Here is a 26833-nt window from a genome sequence, read left to right on the forward strand (position 1 = left end):
TCGATTCGTGAATCAAAACTCAGCAGACCTCCTCCACGGAAATTTACAAAACTGCAAACCTGCTCATCGGACCTCATTATTCTCAATGTGCTGGTCGTGAACCGCCTTTGGTTCATCCTCAAGATCAACATCCGACGAGACCTCAATAGGCGCATCGACCTTGCCGTTGAACTCCGTGCGAGGGTTGCGCATGAAGGAAGTCACTGTATCGTAAGTCATTATAGAGACTGTTTCGGGTTGGATGCTGTAGACTTACATATGATACCCAAAGCCATGAAAGCTGCTCCACAGATGAAGACATTTCTGAAGCTAACAACATAGGCTTGCTTGATGGCCAGACCTGCGGCTGATATGATCTCAGGGGAGACACCTGGTACCTTCTCCAGCAAAGCCGCATTGCCTGAGCTCAACGCGCCAATAAGTGGTCCAATGCTCGTCTTTGGTAAACCAAGTGGAACGACGGCGTTGGCAACCTTTGGAGCAAGGTTGGCAGAGAGGCCACTTGCAAAGATAGCATTGATGATTGCTAATCCAACCGAGCCTCCCAGACTACGGATGCCAGTGCAGATACCGGAGGCAGTGGCGATTAGCTCCGCTGGAGTTGCAAACTGTGCAGCGGTGAAGAATGTGACAAGAGCCAGGCCAAGGCCCATGCCATAGAAGAGGATATAGCCCCAGTAGTGGGTTGAGGGGGTATTTTCGTTCACACTGGCCATTAGGCACATGAAGATCAGGAACAGGACAAAAGTTCCCACGCCGGTAACTCTGACCGATTTGGTTTTGTAGATATAGAGACCTGATAAAAAACAGGCGAGACCAAAGGCGCAGAAACCGACCATTTGACATAGATATTGTCGATAGGTGCTCAACTGACCCGCTTGTAAGACTGCCAGAGCGTAGGGGAAAAAGACAGCGGCTGTCATGTATCCCATGCCTTCGATAGCAGATGCGGTTGCTGAAATGGGAAAGTTGCGGTCATGGAAGAGGTCGTGGTGAAACAGACCGTCTTTCTTGAATCTCGTGGCGTAAACAGCCAGAACGATGAGCAATGCTGCGCCAATAAGCAGAGGTGCAAGGACATGAGCATCTTTCCAAGCGTAAGGATTTTCAGCCCACAAAAGTCCTAGGCAGAGGAGAACGGTGCCAGATCCAAGTAGTATATATGCTGTCCAGTCGAGAGCGTGGACCTTATCCTTGAAACTCAGAGACTGCAGCTCTCTGGGTGGCGGCCTGTAGAGCAAAACCACGAGTAGGACGGCAACAGCGTAGATGCCGGCACAGATGTAGAAGTAGATCCGAAAGCCATCTGGGCGTGACTGGACCAAGTAACCACCAATGGTGAGAGCGAAGATTGATCCGAGAGCGTTCATGATGTTGGCAGAGGCTTGAGCCCAGGAACGAAACTTGCGTGGTAGCACCTCGGAGATGACTGCTAGAATGAGACCTTGCGCGCCGAAACCTATGCCTCCGACACAGAAGCCGGCGATATACATGCCCATTGAAGTCGCACGCGCAGAGATGATCGCTCCAAAGATACCACCAACATTGGGAATGACGAGGATCCATTTTCTCCCCCAGCTGAGCGGTCATGTCAGCATACATCAACAGGTCTGATGTTTCGAGATCTAACTCACTAGTCGGAAGCTTGAGAGAGGGGTGCAGCAAGGGCGACAGTGAAGATGATCACTGCCAACGACGGCCATGAGGTAAGCCCAGCTCCCCCAATCTGAGCAGCGACATGCTGAGCAAAAGTTCCGCCCCCGACGAGGACGATCAGTTCGCAGAAGAACAAGCTCAGGACCGCCTATGTGAGAGTCAGTCAATCAGCCATCCCCGGAATCAGACTTGTCACGGAAACTTACTCCGACGAGCGCGAAGGTCTTAACATGATTCCATCTAGTTACAGCGCCGTCTTCGACGGTGTCGAGGTCTGTAGACATGACTGATCGATCCTGGATTGCTGCCTCACTTTGACCCATTGTGTAGGTGTCTGGATAGAGTGGACTTCTGATGACAAAATTCGAGAGAACACAGGTGATCTGGGGAAATAAGCGGGCTATTTACGCTGTTAGCCTGCACGGTCGAAATTGCTGTGGAAAGGGCATGGGGAGATGCTTCGAAGAAAGTTGGGGCACCACAGCCGCGTCTGGTCTTGACGTCTGAAGCCAGGTCAGTACACTCTCGAATGCATAAGTGCGTTCAATGTGAAGAACACTGCACAATTCGGAGCCGGAGTTCGCATTGACATTCGATGCCACCCTATGGCCAGGCCCTACCCCAGACTTTCACTAGCTCCAGGTTCTGGTCTCCATGTTTACCGTTCGTGCTGAAAATGTGGCTGCGGCTGAGGATGGGGTGCCCGCATGGAGCAGAAGGACATGGTTAACATGACCATTGGGCGGCCCATGACAAGAGATCGAGGCCAGCCTGCCAGCTTGAATCAGAGCAAAGGTAGGGCCGCACGACGAACTTACATGCTGTCGCGTCGAGTTCCACCTATGGGGCTCCGAGGCCTGCCTAAGGCAAGAACTCGGAGAAGACATGATACGCTCGAAGGACCGCTTGAGGATCAACATATCGCACGGCCCCTGGCGATAGCCATGAGTAGAAAATCCATCCAAATATCACACCTACCCGTGATGGAAACCCCGTCCCGAAGAGTTATCCATGATTTCTCGTATTGCCGGCTCCTATGGGGTAGACCTTTGAAGCTGAAGTCGCATCGTCCACGTAAGTAGCTAGGTAGGTTGTCAGGTCCAGCGCCGGAATACTTGTACAGGAAAGACAACCTGCTCAGGTAGCACAGGATCTGGCTACTACAAAACCGCATCCTCAGCTACGAAAAACTCCCAAGTCCCTCTCCGCGCGGCAAACTCACACAAAATGCCTTACATCGCAATGGTCGCATATCCCGATATCCCGGGCACCAATTTCAACGAAAAATACTACGTCGAAAATCATTTGCCAATGGTATTTCAACACTGGGCACAGTACGGCTTGCTGCACTGGCAAGTCGTCAGCTTCGACAAAAGCTCCGATGGGTCAAGAACCTACATTGCTGCAGCTTCCATGACCTGGGATTCAGCGGAGAGCTTTAACAAAGCGACGACGAGTGACAGCATGACCATGATGGTTGATGATCTCAAGAACTTCAGCAATATCCAGCCGATTTTCTTGAATGGGACGGTTATTGGGTTTGGATGACATGATTTCGAAGGGAGGGAAGTCGGCACCAGGATAATATCTTGGAATGACGTGTGCAGCACGGCTTCATTTGGCTTTTTAGAGCGACATCAATGTACTTCGAGACAGCCTTGTGTTTACGAGTGAGCTCCAAGTTGAAGTGTCTCTTGATACGTAATGCGGCCTACAACGACGGCACCTTTCAATTCGATCTCGCGTTTCTATTAGACAAAATCCAGAGCAGGGAGCCTACCCAGACTCTAGATTAGGAAGGCCAACTTTAGGCGTTAGTGCTGGTCTCCACCAAGGTGAGCTAGGTCGAGGCAACTGTTGACAGGTTTCTAAGGTCGCCACTGTGGCAAACCACCTAAGACATTAGCTGTCTCACCAACTACGCCACTTACCTTAACACCGTCGTTCTCGCTGATCTATGATAGTATGACGACGGAATAGAAGGTTTCAGGAAAGGCCTTCAGATCACAGGCCCAAGTGTATATAAATAGGTAGAGTCTCCCTGAATAGGCAGAGGGCCAAGACACAATCAATCAGGTAGAATCACCCCTGCTCTGTGTATAACAATTGCCACGTCATGGATGCCCCCAGCAACGTACAGAGTTACCGCAGCGGTCTCCGGGTGGGACTTTCCCACTATCGAGCTTCAAATTTGGCCACGCACTGGTATGTTTTGCCATCGCTCAGGCACACGCTTTGCGGTCCGATACGCTCTGCCTGGCTATCCTCCAGCAACATGTTTGCGACCTTCCCTGAAACCAGGTAGCGATCTACCCTTGAGTCCTCGCGCATCGGAAGCTCTCGATAGCGTGTATTTCGGCCATTCCCCTTCTTGTTCGCCATGATCTCAATAACCGTACTGTCCCTTGCCTATCTTGAGATCAGCCATTTGCACACAAACGGATGGCTTCTATACACAACACCCACCATTTCCACTTTAGAGGATCGCCTTCCTCGGAGCCTTGGAAATGAATGAGACTTTTTAGATGTGTGATGTGGAACAGTCACAAGACGTAGTGGATGTAATTGGTCTCTAAAGCCCCGAAAACGATGGCGCTGCGCGTTCGCTTCAGGCCCATAGTGCTTGTGGTCTGGTGAAGGTAACGACATGTGGTTCTTTGTACAGAGTATTCAATTCCAGGGAATGAGGCTGAAAGTCGCTTCTTGTGACACTGAAGTTAGCCATGAACACTGGCGCCTTGTGGACAGAGCCTCTTCCGATCAATAACCAGAATTGCCGACATCACGCCCAAGAGCAGGCAACATGCAGGGTGCGAAAGGAAGTATACCGCTCACAAACTATTCTGACCCCCTCATCATTCTCTGCCAAATGCAGGCAGTATGAGTCAACTCGAGAGACGACGCTTCTCTGAGGCCCTACTTATCTCTGGCCTTCCTGTCAAGAGGTATAGGAGGTTCAAAACAAGACCAGCGTGCTTGATTGGCTCTTCCAAAAGTTCCCAACGACGATCAACCTTGACCAGCATATGATGCTTTCGTGTTTGCGCTCATGACACTTGATCAATTGGTCGTTCCTTGGGTCAGGGGATAGGATTTGGCACTTCGTGCTGGGAGCATCAGTAGTTTTGTGCTGCTCACCGTGCCCAATCATATTCACTAGGAGGACACCTCTTTTGGCACTGCCAAAGTGATCCGAGCAGGCACTGGCATGTCGGTTTCATCTTATGACCCGAAGCACACCTTCTCGCTGCTCAGTGGTTGTCGCAGCAATATCAAACAGCAAAAGAAAAGTCTAACCTGGCCGCGACAGCATATGATAAAGTGAACGTGGCTAAGCCCAAGTTCTCAGGGAGACTGGCATGTTGATTACACACAATAGATGGATGTCGAATGCTGGAAGAAGCTCTCCCAGAGTTCATGATCTCAGCACCCGTCACCAGCCGTGGTGGCTGTGAAGTAAAAGTGACGACAGCCTCGTCGGTAGGGCACCGTGCTCCTTCCCACACACAGCCCCCAATTTCGGCAAGCAGTTCCCCTAACCTAGCCACAGCAGTGCCCCGTCAGTGTCCAACTATCGAGCACGTTTTGGCGAGCCTAAATCAAGGAGCCTGAAAAATGGATCCGGCGCCTTGAACTTCCAGATCTGCTGGAGAATCAGTTTTGATCTCAATAAACTGGTAAAATTTATCCCTGGGCAATAGGAGTTTGACAGTACTCGTACTCTGGAATTTTTATTTTCCTGGAGTGGAATTCAGGCCTAGTACTTTGATCAGCACATTCGCTTCTCCTTAGCTCAGAGCTCCAGCAAACGCATGTTCTGTTGACTAAACAGCTACATGGACCCGGCAACGTTGCTCAGTGTCGTCAGTTCTGTCGTTTCGTTCGTCGAATTTGGCACGAAACTTATCTGCAAAAGCAAGGAAATCTACAAAAGCGCTGAAGGAGTTCTCACAGATCACGCAGAACAAGCCGCTGTCTCGTCTAGGCTTGCTCAGTTGAGCAGGGGACTGATGGAATCACAAACGAAGGTTGCAAATGGAAAGAAGCTTTCACCAGCTGAGCAGGCTTTGGTCGAAGTCTTGCTTGAATGCAAGGAAGCAGCGGAGAGTTTCACGATGGCCATAGATGAGCTGGGAGTCAGTGGCACTCACCGGAGATGGAAGAGCTTCCGTCAAGCCATGTAGAGCGTATGGAAAGAAGAAGGCATAGAAGAACGTCTTGCGAAGTTGGATCGCCTCCGGCAGCAAGCCATCATTCATCTCCTGGTTGTTGTAAAGTCTGTCTCTCTTCGAACAAGGAGCGAAAGCTTCCTCTTTGCTGACAAGTTAACTCATCCAGTAATACCCAGGCTGAATCATTCGCAAACATGAACACGGAAATCGACCTCCTGGAAGGAAGAATATGCGACGGAGTCGCAACACAGTGATGGGATAAAACAAGAAGTGCAAAAGTTGGCTGAAGACTTGAAGAAGCTGGCAGATGAGCAGCGCAAGAGGAGACGAGATTACCAGTTGAAGGAGACGGGGAGTGTACAACTTTTGGACCAATGGCGAATACAAAACGAAGACGCTCTCGATCTAATCGCGCAAAGCGTTCAAGAAAAGGATGAGCAGGCAAAGAAGAAATCACATCAAAGGAAAGTCCTCGACGCTCTCTTATTTGACAGGATCGACGACAGTGAAAGCAAAATTGACCCAAAAGCAGAGGTGACATTAGACTGGGCCTTCAATCCTCCGGCCAAGTACCAATCTCAGTGGTCTGATATGTCGGCATGGCTTCAAGGACCTGACAGCCTATACTGGGTATCAGGCAAAGCTGGCTCTGGCAAGAGTACACTGATGAAGTGGCTACTCTACGAATCGCGCACGAAGGAACTTCTGGAATCATGGGCTGGGAATAAGAAATTACTGACGGCAAACTATTTCTTTTGGAGTTCCGGCAGCTCTCTTCAGAAATCCTTTTCAGGACTATTGCGGTCTCTTCTTTACAACTTATTACGGCAGTGGCCACAGTCGACGCTTCCAATCTCTCCAGCTAGGTGGCGATCATACGATCTAGAACTGGAATATTTCCCAGCCCGGACCGAATCTGATTTGCTTATTGCAGTCCATACAATCATTCAGGATACTGCTCAAGATGCACGAGTATGCCTCTTCATTGATGGCTTAGATGAGTGTGCTGAGCACGACACTCACCGAACCCAAATCCTGGAGCTCCTCAAAGAGCTTTCGGCCTCCCTCATGTCAAAATGTGCGTTTCAAGCCGCCCATTGGAAATCTTCAAAATCAGGTTAGCGAAAAATTCTAATCTACGCCTTGAACTCCTGAACCGCAATGACATTGAAAAGTATATCACCGCAGAGCTCCAGGCCGATGATAAATTCAAAGCATTAAGAGAAAACAACCACGCGCTGTGTTCCAAACTTGTTACCGAGATCCTCGACAAGGCTGGAGGCGTTTTTCTCCGGGTAGTCCTTGTTATTCGCTCCCTTCTGCGCGGCTTGGAACATAAAGACACAATTGCGGACCTTCTGGACAGGCTAAGCCAAATTCCGAGCGAATTGGAGGCCTACTTCTGTCAGATGCTCTCCGGCATCGACAAGGTTTACCGCTCGAGCGCTCTCAAGCTTCTCAAGATTGCTCTGAACTCCGTGGACGGACTATCACTCATGACATGCTCCTTTTTGGATGAAGTCAACCCGAACTGTGCCCTCAATGTGCCCACGAAGGCTGTTTCTGCACATAAAATTGAGGAGCGACTAACTGAGACCGCCAGTCGCATCAACGTGCGATGCTTAGGGTTGTTGGAAACTAAAACACTTCGCGGCGATAGACGCTTGATGTGTCGAGACAGTGTCGACTTCTTACATCGGATGGCACGAGATTTCCTTTTGGACAATCCCGAAATTTTACTGCAGATGGAGGCTGTCGCTTCCTTCACCGTTCATCGCTTTGTATGTGAGACTGTGGTGGCTCAGATGAAGATGACTGATGCGCCAACAAAGGATTTCTCCAAACCTTCATGTGGCACGCTCGAAAGCTCGAAGATAAGTCTTCCGAGTCATCCCTGCATCTATTCAACCACCTAGATGAGGTCTTGTACTCTCATCGTTGGAGTAATTGGCGGGGGGACTCAACGGGAGACTATCGCATTTATACCTGGGCCTGTGCTAATGAAGGCCCTCGGCCTCTTTTACCACTCGCAATTCTATATGGTTTTGATTTTTACGCCAAAACATGTCTACAGTCGCAGCCAGGTCTCGTATTTCTGAAGCGACAGCGGCCGCTCCTGGATTATGCTTTACGTAGAGGGGTTCACTACCAGCCTGACATTGAGTTGGTTCGACTTATCCTCTGTCATGGCGGCAATCCCAACGAACGGTTTGACCATCTCACTGTTTGGATACACTTTTTTGGATTTTCTACACCGCGAAATTCGGTACCTTGACCATGACAGCCGGCAAACTTGGATAGAAGTGACGGAGCTACTCATCCGACACGGGGCAGTCAGACATTGGAAAACAAGGAGCCATAGACCTGACGTAGTTACACGGGCACGCAAATATATCAAATTTGTATTCAGCAGGGCGGAGGCCACGAGGCTGGACAATTTGTCTTTGCGGTTGACCATTACAGGGCGGAAACTGTTGGCCGCCTCCATTCGCTACGCCCAATCTAGGTTTGGAGAAGGGAGAAAGGTTGAGCATACAGACAGACAGCTATTGGATCTCAAGGTCTAGCAAATGCCTATCGACAAGTGGATACAATGAAGACTCCGCTCCTGCTAAATGGTCTGGTCATCCTTCCCACTACTTCACTTCCCACCCATATCAGCCCGGATGCTTTCCAACAATACGTCAATTCTTTTATCCGCGCTCTCCCATTGTTCCCGGACAATCTGCGCTCTCTCCGGAGATCTCACTTTGAACTCGACCTTGAAAGGCATCGGCTTGGAGTTCAACCCCTGCGTGAAGGCAAGCGGATCAACTTCACACCTTCTCCAGACTTCCACTCTCCGGCCCTTCTCGTCTATCTCCATCACGCTCTCGTATGCATGCGTGATGTCAAACGCCCAGAGGATTCTCACCATGTTGATAAAGAGGCTGTTCCGTGCGAGATGCTGGCCAGTGCAGATCCGCCTGCCAAAGCCGAACGGCGCTAACGGGAGGGAAGGATCCTCGATCCACCGGTCAGGGTTGAAGTCGTATGGGTCCTTGTAGACGTCTTCGTCGAGGTGGATTGACCAGTGGTTCCCAATGACGGTCGCGCCAGCCGGAATATGGTAGCCAAGATACTCGTCGTCCTGAATAACGGCATGTGGGATCCCGCCAGCACTCACCGGGCGCCAGCGTAAGACTTCTTTAATCATAGCGTCCATATAAGGTAGGAAATCTTTGTCCTCAAAGGCAGGATATCGATCGCCAACTTGACTGTCGATTTCGGCCTGCGCCTTCTTCATCACATCGGGATACACCAGCATCGCCAGCGTAAAGATCTCGAGAGCCATGGATGTCGTATCGCTCCCAGCCTCGTAGATAATACCGACATCATATGCCAGTTCCTTAGTCGACATCTCTCTTCCCTCTTTCATCCCTTTGACGTGTTTTGACCAGTTCCACGACGCGGAATTGAGGCCCTGGGTCATGTTGTTTATAGAAAGAGTAGACTCAAGCTTATGAAGCCTATCACCGAGTCGCCTCCACGGAGCAAGAAATTTGGGTAGATAGTTCAAAACGGGGACTGCGTCGACCAGCCAGGTTCCGACGCGAGCGGCGTAGAGAAAGTTTTTCATCACCTCGTCGATGGCCTTGATTTCCGGCTCGTCGCCAGTAGGGAGACGTCGGCCGTAGGCGAGAGCGAAGATAAGGCTAGAGGAGTATCGATGGTAGCGATCCACAAAGTCAACTCCTGGGGAGAGGAATTCGTACACAAGCTGTTTGCTCTCGAGGTCTTGGAGGCATCGGTAGCTCTGAGATATGCGAACGTTGAGGTATGAAGCTTGGAGACGTTGGTGATTTCGCCATTGTTGACCATACGGCATAAGAAGAGTTCGCAAGCCTCTGCTGAGACACTCTCCACCCATGACAGCTCTGGGGCGGGAACTGTAGATGTGGCTTCGCTTGTTCAACAGATCATGCGCCGCCTGGTAGGTGCCGAGCATGATAATTGTATTCATGCCATATTGAAGACTGTACACAGGTCCGTACTTCTTGGTCCATTCTTGGTAGACGCGCCACGGGTACACCTGGGGCGCTTGATGCAGATTGCCAATTATGGGGAGGCGGGGAGGCCCAGGGGGAAGACGGCGTGACTTAGAAAACAGGAGAAGGCGTCCCAGCCAAAGGAAAAGTGCAATTGCGGACACAAGCACGAAAACATCGTTGCTGAGCATCGTGGGAAAAGGCCAAGCATGGCCTTCAGCGACGGTTAAGGAAACCGCTTCGATGCCAAGAGCCGATTGAGTGTACAGGCAAAAACAACCTCGAAGTCAAACCTCACCTGATATAACTCTTCACACACAGGAGACATATATACATGCCCCTCCGAGTACAACGCATAACTCCTGATCGGAACTCGGCGCCGGGATAGAAGTCAAGGCGGATGTGGGGAGGTTCTTCCATTTGCAAATTTTGCAATGGTCGGCGTAGATTTGAAATATGAGAGTTGACGATGTCTGTGGTAGGGGGGGGGGACCTAAGATGTTGACTTGTCGGCGGTTCAGAGATCATTCGGGTTTACTGTCTCCAACTGGGAGTATTTGGCATCGGGCTCTTGGCTTTGATAGCCGTCAAGGAAGGTATCAGTTGCGCGAGAATGCATCAATGAGGGCGACAAAAAGAAAAGAAAGAGGCAATTAATTGGCTTGGATTGTTACCCCGACACCCCGGACTATACCCCAGATATGCAGGTAAATACCCCGCAAGAGGGTCATCTACTGCCAAGAAGCCGAACTCCGAAGTGGGACAGTACGGGTCTATCTGCTTATCGCGGCAGTGATGCACCTTAATATGGCGTCAAGGTCTTTGTGCATCCTGAGGGGATGAGAAAGCGCCAAGGACGCGAAATGCGAATTTTACCTAGGATCGGCCCATCTGTACGATATCTTCAGCGACTAGCCGGACGAGGAAGGCTGCAGAAACTTGAGCAAGCTGTCTTGCTATGCTCTGCCACATCGCAAACAAAACAGACGAGCGAAACATGGATATACACGAAATGCACCAAAAGTCACTATGAATGAGGGTCTTTATTCTCGAAGGTGGGACAAAGTCTAGTCTATCTCAAAACCCCTCCGGAAACGAACGTGGCCCAATTTCGACCCTGGTCTTGATGCTCCTGTGATCCTCTCCTGCCTTGAGTCGCTTGATTAGATCCTCAGGATCGAAATCGGTGCCAATAGGGTTCTCCTTGAACAGTGTCGATGTCATGAATGCATGAGCCTCGTCCACGGTGTCGAAGTTGTCAACTTGGGTTTCAACCCGGTTGCCGTCGGGATCTCGATAGTAAATGCTGGTTGTCGGGCCGTGGTTGATGCACCAGCACGGCATCATACCCAATGCTTTGCGCTGCAAGTACGACTCAAGTAGGTCGTCGAGCGTCTCAAATGTGAAAGCAATGTGCTCGAGGCCCGCTGAGGCCTGTTCCTTGGGCCCCGTGCCCGGCACGTTGATGATGGCAATGCGATGGTGCTCGGCGTCGTAGCGGAGGAATGCTAGCTGGTGGTCTTTGAAGTTTATATCGGCACCCAGGAATGTCTGCCAGAATTGGACCATAGCCTCATAGTTAGACGTGCGCAGGACAACGTGGGCCAGAGAAATTGGAGACTTGACTTTGTTTTTCTGTACCGGGTTCTGACCATTCCTGGCAACGTCGTTTGCGGTACCATTGAGGTGAGTCGCCATTGTGGCTCGATATCAGTAGTAGGTCGAATGCTGTAAGTGAGCCTCGGATAGGTTCTGAGATAAGTGTTGAGCATATATGCTCGTGTCGGCAACCACGCAGAAACTGGTCGTTTTATGCCTTCCAACGTCCTTGTTTTATGTCCCCAAGGTGTGAAAAATGAGCCCTCAATCCTTCGAGGAACGGGAAGGTGCTGCACTCGTGGCGTCTCATACGACCTGTAGATTACGGGGTTTATTCCCTGCCATGTCTGGGTTAAGGAGGGCAGCTCGGTGACAAGAAATCGAGTTCCCCGAATTCCGGAGGCGAGCGGAGTTGGCAGCGTAAGACAAATCTTCCCCCAGGAAGGCAGAATCGAAACTTTCCATTAGGGGAATATAGACGCAATAGGCATTTCTCTATCACAAGGTATCCCGAAAACATCAAGTTTCCTTCGTTAGACAGGACATAGACAAAATTCAATGTCAATGACGTACTCGGTGGATGCCATTTACCCTAACAGGTATTGCATAGACGCCGGATCAGGTTAGTGATAAGTGGCCTGGCATTGCGGAACCACTTTTCTCACTCCACACCACCCTCATACAAATTTCTTCTCTTCCTTCTTCCTTCTTGGATCAATCAATCAATCAACTGACAGCTGTCTTGGTTCGAAAATTGGCTGCGAAAGTCCCAACAGCACAGCAAACGAGGCCTCCAGCTCCTGACCATTCGCCTTCGACGGGCCCCGTGATCTCCAAGCAATGAAATTATCAGGCCGCACCAAAATTGCACCGCCATCCTCGAGTTGCTTAACGCTCTTCCACTGGTCTGTTATGTCCCTCAGAGACTCACCAGTTCGAGCGGTCTGGATAGGAATCTTGTACCGAAGAACTAGTCGCTTTGCAGCTGCCGCCCATTCCAGCCCATTTTCATCAGTCAGAAGCAAAAATGACCCTTTAGGTCCAACCAGATCGTGCGTCGAGATGACTCGACCCTCCGAAACCAACCATGCATGAGGGAGACGGTGCCCTGGTCGAGTTGTCGGGAAGTATTTCTGGCCGAGAGGATCTACCTCCGGAGTTTGGGTGCCGTCTGGGATTTTGAGACCATCCTCGTACGTGAACCCAAGCTCGATCCCATGTGCTCCAAATTCGATGCTTTGAGATTCAATCATCTTCTTGACCTGCGCTTGGATGCTTCGCCCTGTTAAAGAGTCTTCAAACACTGCCTCGAATCTGGACTTGTTGTTCTCCTTCTGTCCGGCAACCAAGCCAATAGCGGCATTAATTACAGCGGAGTTCTCGAAGGTGAACAGACCCCAGTCGGCGTTTCTTTTGCCGACTGGTCGTCGTTCCAGCTCATAAGTATCGAGGATCTTGGTGTCGACGTTGTGCTTGAGGACCATGGCCAACTTCCAAGATAGATTGAAGGCGTCTTCTATCGCCGTATTCAAGCCCAGCCCGGTGGTTGGAGGACGTTTGTGAGCAGCATCGCCAGCAATGAAAACGTTGCCAACGCGGTACTTGTCCGCCACCACTTTTTCGATAATCCAATGACTTATTCTGTGAACTTTGATCTCTAGATCTGGAATCTTGAGGAGATCGCGGATTCGAGGTATCAGTTTGTCCTCTTGGTGCCTGGCTTCGTCGTCCAATGCGAAACCAAAATGCATGACCCATTCTTCAGATTGCCTGCCCCAGGTTGGACCCATGGGGACTATAGCTCCGCTCTCAAAGATCGTTCCGCATTCGCCGTTTATGAAATGGCAGGCGAAAAAGGTTTCGTCCCAGTACTGGGAGAGGTCTGCTCCGAAGTGCACAGAGACCATATCTGTGATTCCAGTACGACCTTCCATTGTGACACCGATCTTATGCCCAACGGTGCGTCCGCCGTCTGCACCAATGAGATATCGCGTTCGATAAGCTGAAAGGTTTCCCGCCGTGTCTTGGACAGTAACCTCAACGTACTCACCGATATCTTGAAAATCGACGACCGTACATCCGAAACAGATACGTCCGGGATTCCTTTCTTCCGCCATTCGCCGTAAGATGGGTTCCATTCTGCAAAGTGGAAGATTGGCCGATCCTTCTGGACCGTCTCTTTTGTATGCCTGTGATTTGAAGCCGCCATCATCGCCACCAAAGCATGGGAATTGGTGAATCACTTTCCTGTCCAGGTGCCCATTACCTCCGAGTGAAGTGGCCCATGCAACCTGACTCATTCGGCTGGGAGGACAGCTCTTTTTCTGGATTTCTCTGTGCATGTCATGCAACCTAAACGTCTCCATGGTCCTCTGATTGAGGTAATGTGCCTTTGGAAGAGCTGAGGCCACGGTCTTGCGGTCGAACAAAATGTGATCGACCCCGTAGTCAGAGAGGAACGATGACATGGACAAACCACATCCTCCACCTCCAGTAATGATGACGGGGAAATCCAGATCTCGAGCCATCCTGCGTTGTGTCGAACGAACCGTGACTTTTGCCGAGTGAAGAATGCCCTACAAAATGAGCATCCGACCCGGCCATTTAACACCACGTCTACTACACACCTGCCCACGGGGCTCTTTTCGGAGCTTCGGCAAAGGCGACAGTTTCTCCGCCGACGAAAGACATGTCACTGTGCATGACCGCCTCGCCGCCCAACTCGCACCCCAAGCCAAGAACCCGAGATGTGGAGAAGTTATAGAGCCACTTTCACCGAATCCCGAAACAGGAATTGCTCCAGCGGCAACGGCATGTTTAGGAAAGGGGGCAATCAAATGAAGGTCCCCGCTGGCTCCAAGTGACAAAAGATAGGCATGATTTAACGAAACCCTTGAGACAATCGAGTTGCGAGGTGTGCGTACAGAAAGTCTACCATATCAGACAAGTCATGAATGTGACAGTATTTTCTGTTGCCAGCAGGCTGGTTCTTGCCTCCCTCGCAGTACTTTTACTCGTATTTGCTCGCTACGCCACTGCCAGTCGTCGACCTCGAGGTTTTCCGCCTGGACCACCATCACTGCCAGTAATCGGGAATCTTCACCAATTCCCTCTCAAAAAACCCTTCATTAAGTAAGTCACTCCAGGTCGGCGGCAAATCACTTGTTTAATGACCCAGATTTCATGAATGGAGCAAACAGTACGGTCCTGTGGTCGGCCTCAAGCTAGGTCCTCAAAACGTCGTCGTGCTGAACAACTACAGGAGTGTGAAAGAGTAAGTCGGAGTTCTGTTGGATCAAATTTCTCCTGACTCCTTACAGACTCCTTGACAAACGTGGAGCTATCTATTCAAGTCGTCCTGATAGCTATGTTGGCAATGAACTTCTTTGCCCCAATGAAACTCACATCCTGCTAGTCCCATACGGCCAAGGCTGGAGGGCTCTTCGGAAGGCAGTTCAGACTTTGTTGAATGTGACTGCTGTGGACGGGCTCTTGCCCGTCCAAGAAGCGGAAGCATCACAGACGGCATATGAACTTATGACGACTCCGGAAAAGTGCTTCACGCATATTCGCCGGTATTCAACAGCTGTCATTCTCGCATCTGTGTTTGGCCAGAGAGGTGCTAGCTACGAGGCACCGAAAGTCCAAGCCCTCTATCATGCTCAGGAGCAATTCACCGAAATACTGGCTCCAGGAGCCACACCCCCCGTGGATCCCTTCCCGTTCTTGAGATATATGCCTACATTCTTAGCCCCTTACAAGCGCTGGGCAGCAAATATTCGGCAAGAGCAACGGACTCTATATTCCGGCCTGCTCAACGAGACCAAGGCAAGAACACGAAAACAAGATAAGATCCCTTGTTTCATGGACAAACTCTTGGAGGGAAAGGAGAAAAGTGGCCTTGATGACGAACAGATTGTGTACACCGGGGGAATTCTGGTATTGCGCTCTATAGCTAGCTTTCCTTACGGCAAGTACTGACTTCGGTTTTAAGATGGAAGCAGGGTCTGATACGACATCCTCGACTCTGCACTCGTTTGTCCTTGCCATGATCAAATATCCCGAAGTCTTGCGAAAGGCGCAGAAAGAATTAGATGAGGTCTGCGGACCCTCAAAATCACCCGGTTCCCAGGATATCAGGAACCTTCCCTACATGCAAGCAGTCATGACAGAGGTGAGAGGGTCAAATACCGTGTAAAAACTTAAAAGCTTCCCAATGGAGACTGACGGATCTCCTCCCCCAGACGTTGAGATGGCGTCCAGTAGCACCAGGTGGCGTCCCTCATATGCTGATTCAAGATGACATCTACGAAGGCTACTTCCTTCCGAAAGGCACCATTGTGTTTGCCAACACCTGGTCCATTCACCAAGACACGTCGGAATACGACAGACCGGAGGAATTCATACCCGAACGGTTCCTCAACGACAAATTCGGTAGCAAGGGCAATAACCCAAATCCCCAGGACGATGAGAGTAATAGAAGAGTGACTTACAGCTTTGGGGCCGGAAGGCGAGTCTGTCCTGGTCAACGCCTTGCGGAAAATTCTCTGGTGAGTTAGCCTGGGTTGTGTTCCAATGCATCCCAGATAGAAATCGCGGGGCCTCTCACGTACTGACGAAAATTCTGTAGATGATCAACATGTCCAAAATGGCCTGGGCCTTTGACATTAAAGCCGACCAGAATGCACCGCCACTGGACTTGGACGTCGAAACGGGCTATTCAGATGGCTTCGTGTTTGGACCCAATCCATTCTCGGCCTCGTTCTCTATCCGATCCGAGCAACATCAGGAAACCATCTTGAAAGAATACGAGGAGGCAAAGACATTCTTCCAGAAATACGAAGATTAGGCAAGAAATAGGGAATTAGTGAAGTGTATGGTTACCCAGGAGTTACCACTAAAAATTGGGTTTCTATGGGGCAACAATTCGCTGTTTCTCGAAGCGACCCTACGGTCACTGTTGAGCCGGTGTGGTCGACATCCCAATCCACGCCTGATACTCCTTGATCCTCGGCCCCGTGGTGCCGGCACTCTGATCTATCACCGCCCTCGCCGCAAACTCTGTGATGGTCGTCGCAGGACCGCTATCCTTTGTGCGCGTCTCAAGCGTGCCCGTGAGCACAAGGTCCGTGCCGTCCGCGGCCCCCGCGTAGACTTTGTCGACCGTGTGTTTGCGGAAGGTCACCACCTTCCACGCGTTCGCTCGGCTATTCGTGATTTCTAGATAATAGAATTAGACACGGTTAGGCGGTGTAAGATAGAACCTGTGGGCAAGTAAGGGAAAAAGAGGAGTTGGGTTGAATGTAGAGTAAAGATGCAGCTTGGCGACAGGTATGTTTGAGCTCGACAATCTACTCTGACTAATTCCAATATTGTGCTTCCCGGCATTGATCACCAAGTTCGATGAAAGAACGTACCCTCCTTGCCGTGGAACACGCCGTTCGCCGAGACGAACCGTGCATCAGGGGTGAAGATTTCCTCAGCCAGCAACGACCCGACATTGTCGTCCTTCTGGTCGACGAGGTGGAAGAGTCGCGCGAGAAGGTCTTTGACAGCCGGGCTGACCGGTGTGGGCGGCCACACGGTCGATGCTAAAGCTGAATGTGCCATTCTTGACGTTTTCTCCTCCGCACAACTGTGTCGGTATGTCGAGGCGGCGGCTTGGACTTTGACTGGTGTCCACTAGGAAAGTAGAGTGTGAAATACAGACACAAACAGCAATTACGATACCTCTTGAACAGCAAAGGTAAGTTGATGATATACTGAAAAGACGAAACAATGCAAGATGGGAATCCCGAGGGCGAAACATCCGGGGCTCCGCATCGCTAGCCCAGTCCCCGAAGATCCACACAAGGACCGTCCCATTTGGCGGCAGGAGGTCGGGGAGCCTTAGCAAAGTCCTGGCGAAGTTCTTGAAGGGGTTGCGGGGGACTTCACGGGGCAACAAGGCAAGTTCAAATGGAGGGTTGCACTTGCGAAGAGCTGACGACTGATTTGCCGGTTTACCCATCTAGCGGGGAGACTCCAGTTGTTTGATCAAGTCACCTCGGCCTAATAGCCAATGGGGGAACATTCTCGGATACCTGGCCTGCTGATCCAGTAGGTGAAGGATGGAGTGGTGTCGAATTTGCGTCCCTGACCGGCCCGAACGTTGCTAAGTCGCCGAACCCCGAGGCCTGCTAGCAAATGTGCAAACCGCTCCAGCGAAGGCATTTTTGGGAGGCGAAAACTTCAGGTCCTAATTGATTCGTCGTCTCAAGATAACCCCTGGGCTAGTTTGCTGGTTTTATTCCCTCTTCCATCAGAAAGCGATCTCCCGATTCATCAGCGCATCGTCAGAGAATACGGAAGAGAAAACGCTCCAATCGTCGAGGTTGAAGTCCTGGCTAGCGCAGAAAATATCCTTTGGTGATGGTCAATACGTAGCCCCAAATGCTGCGCTCAACCCAGCCAACTACTTACCGAAAATGGTATGTCCACATCAGGTGCAAGACTGAAGCCGTCCTCCGTGCTCGTGATCGCGGGCACATCGGTTTTTGAAGTCTTGTTGACCGTTTGTCGTGCGACCGTAGCAACGTCTCGAGCAAAAGGGAAGCTGAGCTCACCAGCGGTGATGAATTCCATGTGTCCAAAGTACCCAGCTGCTACGTCGAGCAAGGCGACGTCCGATCGAGCAGAGGGCAAAGACGGGAATTTGAGAATGTGTATGAAAAGATTGATAAGTCCAATCATTGGGTAGTAGAATGTCGGCCTTGGTTGTTAGAAAAATACAGGCATCATTTGCGAGGAAGGGACGATTGATCATACACACCATTGGATTGATGCACCATTGATCTCCAGACCTCTTGCAATGATGATAATGTTCCTCGCAGCTTCGGCAACCGTGTTCGAGCTGAAAATCACTTGATCTTGGGTCACAATACCCCTGCCATTCCCAAAAATGGTGCTGTATACCCACGGATAGGCAAAGATGGTATGGATTGCCATCAAGCTCCCGTAATAAGCGTAATGCATAAGGATTGTAGGGAAATACCTGGCGTCACGGGGGACCTGAAGAGACCTTAGGCGGTCATCAGGTCTCATGCTTGCCGGAAGAGAATCTCTCCATTCGCGTAGCTGATGATCCAGCTGAGCTACAGTTTCAAGCAAGGTGTTTGGTGGCTGCTGAAATGCCTTCACAGACATAAGGCGTTTGGAAACCTGAGAGGATATTTGCGCATGCCGGATAAGATATGTGAATGCCTCCACGTCAAGAGTGCTTCCTGGGCAGGCTTCAGAGGGAATTTGACAGCTAATCTCGTCATCGTCTATGGCCTAGGCAAGATATTGATTAGCAAGCAAGTGAAGAGCCGCCAGTCGTTGATAAATAACAGGTCAATCACTCACGGACGGTCGTCCAGAGCGATGGGCGATGTGTTTCTCGCAGCAGTATATCGCCCAAAACAACCAACTATAGTGTAGTTCATCATGAGCAGCTAGATTCCAAGCTTTGGCAGGTCTGCGATGTAGTCCTTTCGCTTGAGCCACACGCGCCGCACTGGTACAGAACATGTACTCAAGGGCGGGATTGCCGAGCCCTTCAGAGAAAAAAGTCTGTCACATATCGTCAGATGATATTCATCACAAATAAATCGGATCTCTATACCATTGCGACCAATGCACGTACAGCAAGCAGGCCGGTAGGGGTGAAAAGTAGCTCGATGAGGACAGACATGGCGCTCTGGAAATAACTCCAAGCTTCAGTTTGGATATCAGTGAAACTCATTGACGTGTTTTTGGATAGGTAGATTCGACATCCCGAGGCATACACAGTTTTGCGCAGGGCGAACCAGGCGGCGTCATCCCCTGACACCAGGTCTCCACGGAAGTGGGCTCGAAGAGCGCTCTCAAACTCGGGTCTATACACAATGCCCAGAGTCGAGTCGAACGAATCCTCGAAGTATGCTGGACAACATCTGGTCAGTTTCCGTGATTGGAAGAGGTTCAGACACACGTCACTTGCCGTTACAATATTTCCACGCAGTTTCAGGGTCAGGCTCTCGGTGTTTTGTGCCCGTAAGTTTGTTTCGATCCAATGTCAAACGCCTTGTCCATGTCGATATCAACTCTCTCGCGCTATTGTCAAAATCTGCGACCCCAGTTCTTTGTGAAACCCAATCTAGCCCTGGCCTAGAGCAGACTGATAGCCAGGAGCCCGGGCCTGTGTCATGAAATCAGATAGAGGCTTCAGTGTTCGAAGTGAGGGGTCTATTACCATGATGTTCCCAGTTCACCTCGAGAGGGGTTAGCCCGGATAATGAAATGGTCCTACGGGGTGTCTGCTTACCATCTGGGGAGCAAGTATAGTGGCCTCCTTGTCCACATTTGCAGCATCAGAATTCTCTCTGGGCCCAATATGCCCGCCCGAAAAGTTTTGCGCGGACTCTTGGACTATTTTCGCCGAATCCTGGATTGCTGAAGTGGGCGGATCTTGATATGACGGAGCAACTTTTCCAGACACAAGAGACATAGATGGAGAGTTTCCGAGCAATGGGTTTTCCATGCTCATCGACCGAACATGCTGTGCCTCGTTCCAGGTGGATGTTGCGTCGACATCATTGATGACATTTCCAAGCTGTGGCACCAGTGTCTGCGTCACAAGAGTGCTTTGACTGCTGATACTGCCAGGATGAGCTGTATCAGACACCGACGGAGATAGCCTGTTCTGGTTCTGGATCATAGCTTCCATCCGGGCTATGCGGCCCTCCAACGAGGCTTCTAGACCTTTATCATTTCTTCGTCGCCCTCGTCGAGATACGGGATAAACACATTCTGCTCGAGAAACCTGCATCGAACTTTGAGAATACGCTCCTATTTGGTAGCGACTCGAGTAGATTACCTGGCATTTAGCACAAGGGCTTCCTCCATCGCCTACCATGGTTTTCAATTTGTGTCAGCCTCAAATGTCCCTGGCGGAAACACGACAAAAGAACTGGGCGAGCCTACATTTGACCTTCCGTGCACGACATTGGCCGCACGCATTGGCCTTCTTTGGCAGCTCCCGTAGGCCTACCATCTACAAGCTCTTCTGTGTTCTGGCCTTCTGCTGCCTAATTTTGAGAAACTCACATGGATAAACACGGAAAAAGCGATGATGAAAGCGACCTAAAGGTATGCGCCAGAGAAATTGCCCCGTATGTCCATTTTGCGGGGTACCGTTGGATCACCTCCATCCCCTTGATCACCAGCCCCCAGTAGGTGCTCAGGCATCACTAAGAAATATAGTAGGTGAGCCGAGGGCGAGCGAAGTGGCAAGTGGCTAAACACGACGGCAAGATAAACGGTAGGTTTTTCGTTGAATGCGACCTGGATTACTCGCAAACCAGAAAACTATTCGCCAAATACCGTTTGATCTTGGAGAGTGAACCATCGATAGCCAACGTCACCCCTACAACCGCCTCTCTTCAGGCCCGGACGAGTCTATACCACGGTATCAACAATGAGTACAACGCAACATTTCCCAACATTTTGAACCAAGGGGCCTTTCCCTTTGACGATTCTTCTCTTCCAGTATCACGGAGCCCGTGGACAGCATCCCAGCCCTGGTCCAATCGAGCGAGAGACAAACCAACGAAGAACGTGCAGACCCCAAGCATTACCACCGCCAAGCCTTTGAGGGCACCCGTTTCGTGGATGAACCTCACCGCCAGCGCCCCCATACGATGGATCAGGCAGATTTGGAGGAGTTGCCATACCGAAGCGATGGCGATTTGCCGATCTAGGGCCGTTGTTGAGCCCTCATCGACGAGAGCGTTTTGATGAGGGCTTGCATCAGCATTTGACGGTGGAGAACTTTCGAACTTTCCAGTGCTCTGCTCATTGGAAGTCGACCGTAGGCCTGGTTCCTCGTCCGCACGCTCCGTAGTAACCGCACTGTACGGCTGGGAGCACACCGAGGGAATTTTCGCAGGCAAATCCGAGGCTTTGGAGGCGTCGAGTTGACTTGGCGTGGATGCCGATGCTGGGGCTTGCGAGAGATTCTTGATTAGCTCGTGTATCCCCGACTGACAGAGGACGCTGAAGAGCATGATCAACAGAGGATAGTAGTATGCAATCCAGTATGCATCACTCTCTGAGCTCTTGCTCACATGAGGGTGGACTGAGTTGTGTGCCATCCTTCTCCGACGACTGATTGAGCTGACTCGGACGAGATGCTGTAGGCAAATGAATGAATGCAATGGTCAACTCAAACTATCCAAAGAGGATGGGCAGCAGGAAGAGAAAGATGAGCGCTGCAAGCCCGCGTCGCGAACCTGACTAGTGCCAAGACTCGAGTCAGATGACGGCTGAACAAGCGCTGGCACCAGTGATGGTCCTTTTGTGACACAGGCCTCCAAAGCCTTGCACAGGCGAGGATCAATACCCCCACTGGCCCAGTTGGACGAGACAACATCGCTATCTTCGTGGGGAGAGCGCCAACTGGAACAAAGGAGCCAGGGTGCCGACTGAGCCTAGCGTTGCTTTAGTGCAGGTGAGACCTCAGCCCACAGATGGCGAGGCCCGTTTTGTTAGGCGCGCTCCCATCGAATCGTAACTTCGACGGCCCAGCCTTGTTTGGTTGATCAATAACAGCCCCTCAATATGATCCTGAGAGCATCGTGCTGCATTTTCATGGTCATTACCGACCAGGTACATAATTTGGAGTTGGTCCCGGGTCAAAAGAGGTCGAACTCCATCAAAGTTTCTTCAGCCCTGTCATTGGCGCCTGAACAGCAGCGACTTCGGCCGGGGCAGACACCAATGCCCATGGGCGAACCTAGACCAGCCATCAACAATCAGTTCTATTCCGAAGTAGACGACGACTACGGTGACTACCGCAGCGGATTCCTCTCGTATCTAGACACATTCCGGAACTGGTCATTCGAAGGGCTGGAATTAACTCCTCAGCGAGCACCGAGAAGGCTTGTATTATGGGTCAGCCAACGCATTAACTTGGATGCTGCTGGCGTCCAAGGTATTTGATCGTTCTCACACACCGTTCTCGCCATGGGCCGACTTAAAGGTGACCACAGACCACAACCCTAAATTGACCTTGATGGCCGTCCAGACCTTTACGAAGCCAGCGATTCATCCCGAACAGTCACTGAGGATGTGGCTCATCAGCTGCAGTATTCCTATCTGCCTCGCCGGCGCTTGTGGTCGTCAACGAAGTATTGCCCTTGATATTTCTTTTCCCGGAAAGGTGCTTTGATGGTGAACGAATCTCAGATGCTCTATAGCCGCCATTCGTTGACCAGACCATCATCCAGATACACCTACCCAGGATGCCAGAAGACTGCAATGCCTCAATATGAATTAGTACTAAAAGCGATAGTTTACCTCGCAGCGCAATGAGGATATATAAGGATGGTATCGTCTACGGAAGTCATTCCTCCTCTTCCTGGAGAATAACAAGTTCGCACCAGCACTTTCACAATCAAAGCACAGGAGTCCTCGAAGCTCACCGCGTCAATACGCCAAAGGATCTCTGAATCTCCAGTTCTTGCTCCAGCACTTTCGATATGCTTTATCTTCTTGTTCTTTGTTCTATGCTCCTTTCTACAACCGCTTTCCAGGTTACTTTTTACGGAAACGGGAACTGCGCAGGAGAGTATGTTGGGACTTGGGTCGGAGGTGAGGGTCAAGGATGCAGGCAGGAATATGTGTAAGTGCTATCGCAGATGAAGCAAAAGTCTCCGCTTAGAACGTAATCTGAACGCATATAGGGGTGTGGCAGAAGGGGCAGTTATTCAATCGACCGGTTCCGTTGATGACGGCACGACCGTTCAATTTTACAGCTCCACCAACTGCCAAGTCGGAACAGAGACAACACAAGCTAATGGAGGCTGCTTGGATGTTGATAATGAGGTCACACCCCCGTATCAGTCATTCAGAGTCATTCCCAACAAGCCATCGAGGCTACGGAGCGCGAAGCGAAGTCTCGGAGAACGTCGGCGATACTACAATACTTCGTCGACTGTTCCAATGAATGTCCCCCAAGAACCAACCTTGTACCATGGCAGGACAGCAAGCTTCGACGGAGTTGAATATATATGGTGGCAAGTCCATGCTACTGGTTTCATGGGCATCCCCTCCGGTGATTGGGACGATAATGTATACGTGAGGAACGATACGGTTTTAGTTGACTGGCAAACGATCACCGATCTTACGATCCGAGACCTGGGTGAGCGAGACCTTCTTCAAGGCTTATGTCAAACGTTCCAGACCTGTGTGTCACAGGCGCGGGCTCAGTTGGTTACCGTTGGCGATGTTGGCGGACCGTTCTTTACCTCACTTGGGGTTTCTTTGAAGAACAATCTAGTCGCGACCAACAACTGGCTCAATGGGAATCCTTTCGTTACCCAAGTTATTGCCGGTAAGTGAGCCCGGAACATCGCAAGTACTCGTATTGGAGTAGCAACTTATGCTTTCATTCAGGTACAATTGCCGGTTTCGCATCCAACCAGCTCTCGGCCTACGTAGCTGGCAAACTCGCCGGCGACAGCAAAAACGTTGCACAATGCTCAACCCTGAGTGACCAGATAGATGCCCTGAAATCCATTATTCTGTCTCAGAACTCTGTATACTCGGCATCATCAATGACGGTCACTACTCAACAGGCAGATGCTGGTGACGAGATCTGGAGCCTCACTATGACGACTGTCAACTGCGGAGACGTACTCCCAGCAACTACCTGTGGAGGTGTTCCTGCAGGTGTCTGTACGGCCTGACAAGTCAGCTAGATAATACCAGTTTGGAGGCTCGATTGAGTATCTGAAGATGTTGTTTTTGGGAAAGCTCGAACATGAACCACTAGGGAATTCAAGCTTGCCTCGCGCCAGATTATGTCGTTTTGGAAGTGGCCTGCCGGCGTTACTGTCATGAGGAACTTGAAGTCATATTTCTATTCATCGCAGAGGATTATGGGACATATTGTCCCTAGGGATAGCGTGTATGAGTAGGGACAGAGCGGGTGATTCGAGGACTCGGCTTAGAATCTAGGCACCGTCGTGGACTGGCGAGCGGCGTTTCTTGCTTTGGTACCGGTCGATGTAGTGATCACTGTTGATTCTCCTGATATTGCTGTTCAGCAGAAGCAATAACAATTACGTCTTTATCGCCGATCCACTACTTCTGACGTTCTCAAACAAGCACATAGTCAGAGAGCCATCTGTTAATTCAAGAGAATTTGCAGAGCTAATATGAATATGATACTATTACATGAACACAACAAGGTCGCTCCACAAGGCTTAGGGCTCATGTTCCGGTTGTTTGCGGCACGCTTTGGGCAGGCCTGAGCACTAGATGGATAGCCGGAGAATGTGATAACATTTTGCCTGCTTCGTGGGCTCAATGCTTTCATATAGATTTGACGCGCCGAAGTAGCGTAATGAATGAATCAGACGACACAGCTCGGTTTTCTCATGATGAGGACTGTCGAATGTGGCGCGGTTCTTCTTTGAATAGTACCAAGGAAAATGGAGAGAAGTCAGGAACTGAACTCTATATATCACGTAACTTCGCGTTTGCGCGTTTTCTTGGCGCGTCAACTCCGAGGTTTATGCCACCTACGCAGATCTCGTGGGGTATGAGAGCTTTCTTGAGCTTTCTTGCGATCCACCATTGAATGCTCTTTAGACTTCGAACCCCCCGCGCAGTACTTCGAGACTGTCTTTCAAGGAGAAAATGTCGGCTATCAATAGTACTGACCAAGTCAAGAACGAGTTCGGATCACCCAATTTTGTAGTCCCCTCGTTTCAGAAGACGTTCTCAGGCCGCAAATACACTTTCTCTTTCGATGACCGCAACGGCCTCAGATTCTATGACCAATCCAACAACCTCACAGGTTTTGTCGCAGACCTCTCTCCTTACCTTCCGCTGTTAACCCCAAAGCTTACCAAAGCTGGGAAGGTTGCAAAGCGTCAGCCCGGCACCGAGAAGCAGCCGCTCAAATGGTGGAAGGCACAATGTGGGTTTCGCGGGTTACCTGTAGGAGGCACTGTGGATGCGCTTCAGGGGAGACTGAGAGAACATGGCAATAAAGGAATGAGCAAGGCCATGGCCGAGTTCCAAGACAAGTTGAGGGAAGAATATCTCGCTAAGAACATGGAGGAAATTGAAAAGAGATGGAATGACGGCGACAACAGTGAAAAGGCCAAAATCTGGCCGAGGCGGCTGTTGTACGAGTCCTTCTTCATGAAACCGGTGTTACCAATAAAGGAGGTTCTCGTCGTGATGGTCGACGGCTGGGGAAACAAGATTACAGAGGTGGCCTCGGCGTTGAAGATCTCATGTGAATGCACGAAACTAGAGTCCTTCTCTACTGGTCAGCGTCTGGCGGTGATAGGGCGGGATGCACAGACCGTGCGGGCCAAACTGGCTGAACTTGTGAGAGACGACCAACGCGCCGGGAGTAGGGCGAGACAAGAGCAGAACAACGAGTTTGAGCGAAGATATACACAAGCCAAAAGCATGAAAGCGAGCGGTGCGAAGGGCTTGAAAGAAAAATGGGATGTGACGGGCTCATGGACTATTAGCTGCCCATATGTGGAACAAGAGTGGGGGCAGCAGATGGATAGTGAATGCGGTCTGACAGTCAACTTCACCAAGGCCACCAGCAATGGTCTGGTGCAAATGTTTGCCGAGTTTGACTTCCTCGTGATCGAGGGTATAATGCGGTTCGTCAATCCGAAGGCGCAAGATGGGGAAATGGAGGAAGACCAAGACGATGAAGGTACTACTACTACTACTATGAGCAGTTCGACGACGGCGCAGTTCTTGCTTCCCGACACGTCGTTGCCCTCCTCACGTTCTCGCGACTTCAAATTCCGATGGCGTGGCGAAGATAGTCACGAAGGCGTGATCCAGCTTACCTCCGATAAGAAGTTGTGCTCCATGACATTTGAGAGTCCGTATGCCCTCAGCGGCATGTTTTATAGCGATATTCTCGGATGGGTCGAGTTTAAAGGGGTCAAAGCCCGAGCCGAGAGTGGGTCGACGAATGCCTATGCGGCAGATCCAGCGTATCAGTGGAGCTTGAGAAGCGAGGAAGCTTATGAAAGGGCTCGAGTTGGTAGATGGGGATGATGGATCTGGTAAAGAGATGTTGAGGTGGCGCAGATAGCCAAGGCACTAGTACCGAGTAGTAGTAGTCTAGCCTGGGCCGCTGTGATAGATCGAGTTCTAGGACAGTGGAAAGGGTCCTCTCCCGCGTTATTGCTGGAAGCCAGCTGGTGCCTGCGTGCGATAGCTGCGGCTCCTTGCACAGCCCTCCCTACCACTTTCTCTCCTGTCAATACTAGTGTCATGATAGAATCAGACGACGCCGTTGCACTCGCCGTTTATTTTTCCCGCCGGACG

General features: G+C 50.7%; 12 protein-coding genes across 12 annotated transcripts; 5 read left to right on the top strand and 7 right to left on the bottom strand.

Annotated features, from left to right (window-relative positions):
* Positions 1-63: 63 nt before the first annotated feature.
* Positions 64-1979, bottom strand: A1O5_00414 (uncharacterized protein; the record flags this gene model as incomplete). The annotated part of the gene is made up of 4 exons (XM_007741033.1): positions 64-203; positions 257-1578; positions 1635-1804; positions 1863-1979. The coding sequence occupies 4 exons, from the start codon at positions 1977-1979 to the stop codon at positions 64-66; spliced, it is 1749 nt and encodes a 582-aa protein (XP_007739223.1).
* Positions 1980-2883: 904 nt separating this feature from the next.
* A1O5_00415 (uncharacterized protein) lies at positions 2884-3204 on the top strand (the record flags this gene model as incomplete). Its single annotated transcript, XM_007741034.1, has 1 exon — positions 2884-3204. One exon carries the CDS (start codon positions 2884-2886, stop codon positions 3202-3204), a length of 321 nt encoding a protein of 106 aa, XP_007739224.1.
* A 2288-nt stretch (positions 3205-5492) lies between these two features.
* A1O5_00416 (uncharacterized protein) lies at positions 5493-7744 on the top strand (the record flags this gene model as incomplete). Its single annotated transcript, XM_007741035.1, has 4 exons — positions 5493-5792; positions 5841-5932; positions 6080-6906; positions 6951-7744. The coding sequence occupies 4 exons, from the start codon at positions 5493-5495 to the stop codon at positions 7742-7744; spliced, it is 2013 nt and encodes a 670-aa protein (XP_007739225.1).
* A 725-nt stretch (positions 7745-8469) lies between these two features.
* Positions 8470-10047, bottom strand: A1O5_00417 (uncharacterized protein; the record flags this gene model as incomplete). Its single annotated transcript, XM_007741036.1, has 1 exon — positions 8470-10047. The coding sequence occupies one exon, from the start codon at positions 10045-10047 to the stop codon at positions 8470-8472; it is 1578 nt and encodes a 525-aa protein (XP_007739226.1).
* Positions 10048-10933: 886 nt separating this feature from the next.
* A1O5_00418 (uncharacterized protein) lies at positions 10934-11554 on the bottom strand (the record flags this gene model as incomplete). Its single annotated transcript, XM_007741037.1, has 1 exon — positions 10934-11554. The coding sequence occupies one exon, from the start codon at positions 11552-11554 to the stop codon at positions 10934-10936; it is 621 nt and encodes a 206-aa protein (XP_007739227.1).
* Positions 11555-12177: 623 nt separating this feature from the next.
* Positions 12178-13983, bottom strand: A1O5_00419 (uncharacterized protein; the record flags this gene model as incomplete). Its single annotated transcript, XM_007741038.1, has 1 exon — positions 12178-13983. The coding sequence occupies one exon, from the start codon at positions 13981-13983 to the stop codon at positions 12178-12180; it is 1806 nt and encodes a 601-aa protein (XP_007739228.1).
* Positions 13984-14405: 422 nt separating this feature from the next.
* A1O5_00420 (uncharacterized protein) lies at positions 14406-16304 on the top strand (the record flags this gene model as incomplete). Its single annotated transcript, XM_007741039.1, has 6 exons — positions 14406-14587; positions 14634-14729; positions 14776-15394; positions 15450-15629; positions 15700-16005; positions 16086-16304. 6 exons carry the CDS (start codon positions 14406-14408, stop codon positions 16302-16304), a joined length of 1602 nt encoding a protein of 533 aa, XP_007739229.1.
* Positions 16305-16409: 105 nt separating this feature from the next.
* On the bottom strand, positions 16410-17065 carry A1O5_00421 (uncharacterized protein; the record flags this gene model as incomplete). The annotated part of the gene is made up of 2 exons (XM_007741040.1): positions 16410-16675; positions 16873-17065. The coding sequence occupies 2 exons, from the start codon at positions 17063-17065 to the stop codon at positions 16410-16412; spliced, it is 459 nt and encodes a 152-aa protein (XP_007739230.1).
* A 691-nt stretch (positions 17066-17756) lies between these two features.
* Positions 17757-20183, bottom strand: A1O5_00422 (uncharacterized protein; the record flags this gene model as incomplete). The annotated part of the gene is made up of 8 exons (XM_007741041.1): positions 17757-17858; positions 17918-18206; positions 18267-18769; positions 18842-19048; positions 19101-19399; positions 19464-19655; positions 19710-19728; positions 19782-20183. 8 exons carry the CDS (start codon positions 20181-20183, stop codon positions 17757-17759), a joined length of 2013 nt encoding a protein of 670 aa, XP_007739231.1.
* A 715-nt stretch (positions 20184-20898) lies between these two features.
* A1O5_00423 (uncharacterized protein) lies at positions 20899-21609 on the bottom strand (the record flags this gene model as incomplete). Its single annotated transcript, XM_007741042.1, has 1 exon — positions 20899-21609. The coding sequence occupies one exon, from the start codon at positions 21607-21609 to the stop codon at positions 20899-20901; it is 711 nt and encodes a 236-aa protein (XP_007739232.1).
* Positions 21610-23458: 1849 nt separating this feature from the next.
* On the top strand, positions 23459-24204 carry A1O5_00424 (uncharacterized protein; the record flags this gene model as incomplete). Its single annotated transcript, XM_007741043.1, has 2 exons — positions 23459-23849; positions 23912-24204. The coding sequence occupies 2 exons, from the start codon at positions 23459-23461 to the stop codon at positions 24202-24204; spliced, it is 684 nt and encodes a 227-aa protein (XP_007739233.1).
* Positions 24205-25159: 955 nt separating this feature from the next.
* A1O5_00425 (uncharacterized protein) lies at positions 25160-26560 on the top strand (the record flags this gene model as incomplete). Its single annotated transcript, XM_007741044.1, has 1 exon — positions 25160-26560. One exon carries the CDS (start codon positions 25160-25162, stop codon positions 26558-26560), a length of 1401 nt encoding a protein of 466 aa, XP_007739234.1.
* Positions 26561-26833: the final 273 nt, after the last annotated feature.

This window comes from Cladophialophora psammophila (genome assembly GCF_000585535.1).
Source record: "Cladophialophora psammophila CBS 110553 chromosome Unknown aczJe-supercont1.1, whole genome shotgun sequence".
In the NCBI taxonomy this organism is placed as follows: domain Eukaryota; kingdom Fungi; phylum Ascomycota; class Eurotiomycetes; order Chaetothyriales; family Herpotrichiellaceae; genus Cladophialophora; species Cladophialophora psammophila.